General features: G+C 34.5%; 1 protein-coding gene across 1 annotated transcript; it reads left to right on the top strand.

Moving 5' to 3' along the window:
* The first annotated feature begins 634 nt into the window (after nt 1-634).
* On the top strand, nt 635-3563 carry LOC107002122 (vestitone reductase-like). The gene is made up of 4 exons (XM_015200032.2): nt 635-863; nt 1719-2250; nt 2315-2513; nt 2896-3563. Exons 1-4 carry the CDS (start codon nt 732-734, stop codon nt 3038-3040), a joined length of 1008 nt encoding a protein of 335 aa, XP_015055518.2. The 5' UTR covers nt 635-731; the 3' UTR covers nt 3041-3563.
* Nucleotides 3564-8319: the final 4756 nt, after the last annotated feature.

The raw sequence follows: 8319 nt of genomic DNA, 5'->3' as shown, positions 1-8319 counted from the left end.
ATAACTAAAACGAGAATATATACACTTACTAATGAAGAATATCAACGATAACAAAAGTTCAAGAAAAATTAAAAAAATTACGTTACAATAATAAAATTTGGTTCATGAATTTGATAAGTTGATATAATAATATTGAAATTCTATTGCGTTCCTTCAATATAATGATTGCATGTTGCACTTCTTAAGATTTTGAATAAGACACTCAAAAGGAAATTTTATTCTTTTTGACTTGTAAGCAACAATAAATCATTTTTTTACGAGAGAGTTCAACATTGAAAACAAAAATATTAAAATAGAGAAAAAAAAGAGATGAGTATCAGGTAAATAGTAATATAAGGTCAAATTTTTCGGAGATAAATAGAAAAACACAATTTGCCAGTTAAGGAAATTATTTTCATAAAATATTTCATTCCCTTAGAAAAGTGGAAAAAACTAACGGCTATTTTGTATTTCTTTTTTATACTTCTTACATGTTTTTTAAAAAAAATTAAACATACATATAACTTTAAGTAATATGTTTGTGTATTTTAAAAAAAATTGGGGGCCCAAGTGACGACTTTAGTGGTCTAGTGGTTAAGACAGCCTGATTGTTTCCTTCTTACCTCATAAAGTCTGCGTACATCCTACCCTACCTTATAGTTCAATATATATATGTCAGGAAAAAAAACTCAATTAACTAACATATAACCACTTGATAGTTTCACTATATAAAGAGGAGAAGAAAGGAAGAGATGAATAGAGGAGATATGGAAGAAGTGAAGGAGAAGGGAAAGGTATGTGTAACAGGAGGAAGTAGTTTTCTTATATCATGGATGCTTATGAGACTTCTTCAAATTGGTTACCATGTTAACACCACAATTAGGCTCATCCAGGTTTGTTACTATTACAATTTACGATACTTATGTGAAGATGTACATCATTTAGGCCAAACATGAAAACAGAAACAAGCTTCAAATATCTTATGCTAAAAAATTACGCTGTTAATATATGTTTAAAATTATTTTTTACTAACATATATATAAGGGATAATGCACAAGTACCCCCTCAACCTATGCCCTAAATCCCAAAGACACACTTATACTATACTAAGGTTCTATTACCCCCCTGAACTTATTTTATAAGTAATTTTCTACCCCTTTTTAGCCTACGTGGAACTAGTTTGAAAAAAAAAGTCAACCATCATTGGGCCCACAAGATAGTGCCACGTAGGTCGAAAAGTGGTAAAATATTATTAATAAAATGAGTTCAGGGGGGTAATAGGACCTTAGTATAGTATAAGTGTGTCTCTGAGATTTCGGGCATAGGATGAGGGGGTACTTGGGCATTATCCCTATATATAATAATAAAAGTTGAACCTCTCTAACCTCTTCCTCATATTTTAAATTTTTTAGCGAAAATTCTGACTCTGACTCTACCAGTTAACTTCTCCATTTTTCCCATAGTTACTGCATGTTTGAATTAAGGTGTACTTACAATGAAAGTTTCCTCATATATCACATCATTATTGCTGAGAGTCACGAGATAGCGGTAAAATCTGTGTATATTCTACTCTCACTAAATCTCATATTTTGGATTTAACCGGATATGTTGTTATTGTTGTTTCCACATAAGCATGACTAAGGTTAGACCAAGTAGTTTTACGGGTCCAGTAGACCATTTTGCCAAAAAAATATGTTCTAACTTCAAAGTATATGACGATGAATTTTTCATCTTTTTTTTCATTGCTGGATCGCAAGAAGGATGTGAGCTACATCACGAATCTTCCAAGTGCTCAAGAAAGGTTGCATATTTCTAATGTCGATTTAAACAAACCAGAGGGTTTCAATGCAGCAATTGATGGATGCATTGGAGTATTTCATGTTGCACATCCATTTGATTTTGAGAACAAAGAAAGTGAAGAAATAATAACACAGAGATCTATCAATGGTACTTTAGGTATTTTACAAGCATGTATTAATGCAAACACAGTTAAACGTGTTGTATACACTTCTAGTTCAACTACGATTATGGTTGAGAATTCATCAGACATAGTAGACGAAAACTCATGGACAAACGTACACATCGTAAGAGCTTTAAAGAATTTTGCACGTTCTTATACGATTAGTAAGACATTAACAGAAAAGGCAGCTCTGGAATTTGTTGAAAAAAATGGTATCGATCTTGTGACTGTAATCCCAACTTGGATACATGGACCCTTTATTACTCCTCCAATTCCTGGCTCTGTTAGTTCATCCATGGAAATGATTCTCGGTACGTCTTAAAATATCATAGATTTTCATTCCCTCAACTTCTTCGTAATTGAAAATTTGTGAAGGACATCAAAATCAAAACATGAGTTACCCTCCATATGAACCTTATGAACATATAGATGATGTGACAAATGCTCACATTTACCTTCTTGAAAATCCTAATGCAAAAGGAAGATATATTTGTTCAGCTGTTGAAATAACACGCGAAAAGCTAGTTGAGTATCTGTTGACAAGATATCCTGAATTTCGAAAACAAATTAATGAGTAAGTATAAATACTTGCCTTATCTTAAATATTGTTGATTCTTTTATTTTAAAATCTAATTAGTAAATGTTCATTCAGGAAATTAGAAATGGAAAAAAGATACTTGATTTATTTTACTACTCCCTCCGTTTAAAAAAGAATGACCTTATTTCCTTTTTAGTCAGTTTCAAAAAGATTGACCCCTTTCCTATTTTGGCAATCAATTTAACTTTAATTTTCTGCATGGCGTGTTTAAGACCACAAGATTGAAAGACATTTTGGTACATTAGACATAACTTTAATTTAGAACTACATGATTAAAAAGTCTTCTTTCTTTTCTTAAACTCCTTTCCAAGTCAAACTAGGTCATCCTTTTTGAAACGGAGGGAGTATTAATTTGCAGGTACACATGGGCAAGTAGTAATGAAGTTGAATTCCCAATATTTTCATCTAAAAAGCTTTTGGAGAGTGGATTCAAGTACAAGCATGGCCTTGAGGAAATGTTTGATGAAGCAATTGAATGTTGCAAGCAAAGAAGCTTACTCTAATCCATTTGTGACATATAAAATGTTTCATATTATATGAAGCTTTTTTCTTTCCTTTTCTTTTTTTGTTCTCTGTTTCCATGTACTCATAGACCAAAATAAAGGAATTGACATTTTGTGCTCTTATATTTGTTAATGGTTCAATGAGTAGGGTGGGGGGAGAGTACTTCTCGAGGTGTTGGGGGTCTCGAGAGGTAGATCGGGATGACATCGAGGAAAAAAGTGATGGAACGGACAAATCTAAGAAAAGGTAGAGGTTAAGAGAAGTAAGGATGAGAGGAGGAAAAGTGGAAAAGTATAAAATGGCAAAGAAGGAGGTAAAGTTAGTACTTATAATGCATGTTGGGTTAGAGGATAATTATGGGGATAAAAAGTTGTACAAGCTAGACAGAGCGAGAGAATGGAGGGCATGTGACCTGGATCAAGTTAACTTAATAAAGGACAAGAATGAAAAGGTTCTGGTGGAGGAGACACTCATTGGACTGAGGTGACAATTATACTTCCAAAACTCCTTGAACGAAGAGGGGGCATGGACATTGTGGGGGGAGTTGGATCAATTAAAGAGGCATCACAATTTTGGGTGTTGTAGGTGTATTAAGGCTGATGAGGTTAAGGGTGTTATCTGTAATATGTGTAAGGGAAGAGCAACCGGGCCAAAATGAGATCTGTAATATAGAGTTGTAATCTGAAACCAAAGTTGCTGACATTCTTCACCGTTTAGGTCGTGTTTTTAACTCCCTTGAGTAAGAAGGTTTTCAACGGTAAAACACGTATTGTTACGTTAATGTTTTCAGTTATTTCTAAGGAACTTGGTTCCTCAAGTCGAGTAGTTGGTACTATTTTTTTAAGGCGTACATTATTGAGAAAAAAACACTTCCAATGCCAATAATAATAATTAGTACTATAAAAGCTGCACCTCAAGGGTTGTGATGTAGACAACCTACCTACCCTAGACGCAAGCATCATTTTGACAATCAATACAACAAATATAACTATACAACACACAATAAAAAGGCCAACTCAACAGATGAAGCATCCCACATTCATGCAGGCTAAGCAGCTAGAGCGCACACACTTGAAGAAGAAGATGTAACATAAACCATCTGTCCGAAATAATCAATAAAAACAAATATTAACTATGCAAGTTTTAGATGAAACACTTCTCTAAATTCCAATCTTCTAGTCTCAACATAAGGAGTTATATGTATATTTGGCCAATATGTTAACCAAAGTCTCCCTTTCAATTCCCATTCCATTGTTTTTCCTATAGCCCTTTTATCCACTTTCCAACACACACTTTCTCCATATTCATCTCCAGCAAAAAGTATCCCTCCTTGATTAGTAAAAGGCCTATTAACACTTGAATAACTGTTCTTGAACCAAGCTTTTGGGTGAATTAATGAAAAAACAGAAGGCTTTGACGAAAATACCTCTCTTCCATTTCCAATATCATGAAGAAACCAATTCAAATTTGCACCATCTCCATTAAAAGATTGCTCAAATTTCCACGGCTTCATGGTCGTAACAACTGTCTCTCCCGCGGAGACTTTTAAGCCCATGTAAGTGTTTGGTGGATCGAATCCCACTTCAACGGTCTTTGCGATGCCAATTTCTCTTAAGGGATTGTCAGAGGACTTGTTTACTGATATGCTCAATGATGGAAGTTGTGTTAATTACTTTTGATAATGACAAATACTTTTGATGTCATCAATTATGAACCAGGTTCATTTGTATTAAGAAATCAGATGTTGGCTCACTTATTAACTAGGTTCATTTATTAAAAAAGCTTGTGAGTTTATTGAAAAAGAAGTGAAGGACAAATATTAAGGCACATATGTATTTATGGAAAAAATGAATATAATAATGGTATATTTCCATAAATAAATAAGACAAAACCTTTTCTTAAAAGGTTGTCTACTTTATACGAAGACAAAACCTTTTAAGAAAAGGTTGCGTATTGCGTATAACAAATAAAAAGCAAACAAATCTTTTTCATATCAAAGAAGGATACAGAAATCAGAATTATTATTAACTTCAAAGGGAGGAAATAATTCTTGTCCAAAAGTCTATATAAACAGAGATTTCAAGACAAAGAGAGCAGTTCTTTGCAATCGAAGAAAAAGTGAGGAGAGACGAAGAGAGAGGCAGCAAAGAGCGTTTTTGTGAGTTCTATGTGTTTTGTGAACTTGTGAGTTTTGTTCTTAGTAAGATTGTAAGCTTGTGTGATTGTAAACAAGAAGTGGTATTGGCTTCTTGTGGAGAGAGGAGATTTTTGAGTAAGTTTGCAAGAAGTGGGTTTGGCTTTATGTAAATTTGGAGAATTCGATTAGAGTTAATCGAAAATTGTAATTGAGTAAGAAGAAGTAATAAAACGTAGTTGAGTTTTTCCTTCCTTGAGATAGGAAGGTTTTAGTTAAAGTATATTGTTTTAATTAACTCTTTTCTTAGGCAAATAATCAAGAACTTGGTTCTTGATTTAGGGGTAAGGTTTCTTCAATTGGTATCAGAGCGGGATCTTTTCACTAAAAGATTAACATCTTGAAAAGTAAATGGCAGCACCACCTACCCCCCAAGAAGGATCTTCTCAAACTCGACCCCCACTGTTCAATGGAAAATACTATGGATGGTGGAAGAATCGCATGATGGATCATCTGATAGGAGAAAATCCTGATCTCTGGAGTGTAGTATTAGATGGTCCTACTATTCCTATGAAAAAGGGGCCTGATGGAGAAACAATGGTACCCAAGGAGAGAAAGAAGTGGGATGCCGCAGATAAACTGGCAATTCAAAATAATGCAAAATCTAAGAAAATTCTAATTTGTGGCATAGGACCAGACGAATACAACAGGATCTCTTCTTGTCAAGATGCCAAGTCAATCTGGGAAACCTTGCAGACTGCACATGAAGGAACAACTCAGGTTAAGAAATCAAAGACTGACAATTTGAATAGACAATACGAACTATTCAGAATGATGGAAGGAGAAACTATTCAAGCACACTAGATTCACTGCTATCATCAATGAAATTTACTCTCTAGGAGAAGTAATTCCAAATGGAAAGGCAGTCAGAAAATCTTGAGCGTCTTACCTGGATCATGGGAAAGTAAAGTTGAAGCAATTACTGAAGCACATGACTTAGATAAGCTTGCTATGGATGAGATCATCGGAAACCTCATAACTTACGAACTGAAGAAAAATCAAGAAAGAGAGATTGGTAGCAAAAGGAAAGAAAAGAATCTAGCTCTAAAAACTACAACCTCTGAAGATTTTGAGGATTAAAACATCACACTCATGGACAAAAGATTCTCTCAATCGTTAAAAAGGGGACAAACATTTAAAAAAAGGAGTCCACAGAAGAATGTTGAAAACTCAAGAGAACAATTGTGTCATAAATGTGGTAGTCCAGACCACTTTATAAAATTCTGTCCACTATGGGCCTTAGAATACAAGAAAAACAACCCAGAAAAGGCAAAACAAGACAGATATATTCCCAATAACCGGAGAATGACAAATCATGAGGCGGACATATCCATGAAAAAGGCACTCGCTGCAATGGGAGGCATATCTGAAGATGAATCTGAAAAATGAAGAAATCGAGAATCAATCTCTACTTGCATTAAAGCAAGAAGACAAATACGACTTTCTCGCATTAGTAGCAGTAACTGAAGAAGCAGAAAAAGAAAGTACTTGTCCAGCACAAGATACAATTCATGCTCTAATGGCTGGTTCAGATTCCGAGGAAGAAGAAGAAGACCAAAACAGTCAGGTTAGCTCAACTTTCTCTAAAGAAAAGTTGGAAATTTATACTAAAAGAGAGCTAAAGTCACTTTTGGAAACTGTAATTAAGGCATATCAGTCAACCTGCCATGAAAAAGAACTACTGATGGAAGATTACGCATCTCTAAGAGAAGAGAACATGACTCTAGAACAACAAAATTGTTCCCTGCTCAATAAACAAGTAGAATTAGAAAAAGATTTAAACTCTAGCTTCTTAAAAAATCAAGCCTTACAAAAGAAACTGAACACGACTGAACAGGAAGCAGAGAACAGTATGAGGTGGAACAGGTCCTCCATAATTGTCGATAGTCTCCATAAAAGTCAATCTAGTTCAAGACATGGAATAGGTTTTTCCGAAACAAAAAATCCTAACATAGACTGTCTATGCTCTCACTGTGGCTTGACAGGACATAAAAGTCATGCATATGACAAAAAACAAATTGCTCATTAGAAAAATTTTTCCTTTTTAAGAAAAAGTCAAAAGAAACTTGATCCTGAACCTGTTTATACATCTAAAGTTCTTCCTAGATGGGCTAGAAAAATTCTCATACATCCCTTTAATCACTAACAGGCATTTAAGTTGATTTGGGTACCAAAACTAACTCGGTCTGAATAAAACTGCAGGCTTCAGTGAGAGAAAAAGGAAAGCACTGGTACTTGTATCGCCTGCTCAAGACATATGACAGGAAATCAAGATAACTTTCTCTCACTGAAACGAGTTAAGGGTGGAAAAGTAGCCTTTGGAAATGGAAAAAACGGGGAAATACAAGGAATTGGAAAGGTAGGAATCAATCTCAAACAAGCCATCGATGATGTATACTACGTAAATGGGCTTCAACATAACTTACTAAGCATATCTCAAATGTGCGACAAAGGGAACAAGGTAGTATTCACTGTAGGTGAATATAGAGTGATAAACTCAACAACTGATGAACTGGTACTTCTGGGAAAAATACACAAGAATGTATACACAACTGAAATAATAAGTTCAGAAAATTCACTTACTTGCCTCAGTGCTCTCACTGAAAACTCTGCGCGCTGGCACAAAAGGCTAGGACATATTAGCCTCTCCACAATTAATAAAATAATATCAAAAGATCTGGTTAGAGGATTGCCGAGCAAAATTCTGCAAAGTGAACAGTTTTGTGGTGCATGTGTCAAAGGAAAACAATCCAAATCATCTTTTAAACCAAAGGGAATGGTTAGTACCACAAAACCTCTAGAGATGCTTCACATAGACTTATGTGGACCAATGCGTGTGATGAGTAGAGGAGGCAAAAGATACATTCTTGTAATAGTTGATGACTAGTCAAGGTTTACTTGGATTATGTTTTTGGCAACAAAAGATGAAACTTTTGAAGTATTTGAAATATTTGTGAGAATAGTTCAGAAGAAACTCAATATAGAAGTCATTAACATAAAACCAGATCATGGTTCAGAATTTGAAAACTCAAAACTCTTTAATTTTTGCAGTACTAATGGAATTGATCACAATTTTTCTTCACC

Source organism: Solanum pennellii, chromosome 10 (assembly GCF_001406875.1).
Source record: "Solanum pennellii chromosome 10, SPENNV200".
In the NCBI taxonomy this organism is placed as follows: domain Eukaryota; kingdom Viridiplantae; phylum Streptophyta; class Magnoliopsida; order Solanales; family Solanaceae; genus Solanum; species Solanum pennellii.
Note: the sequence above shows the minus strand (reverse complement) of the source record. Positions and strands in the feature narration are given on the sequence as shown.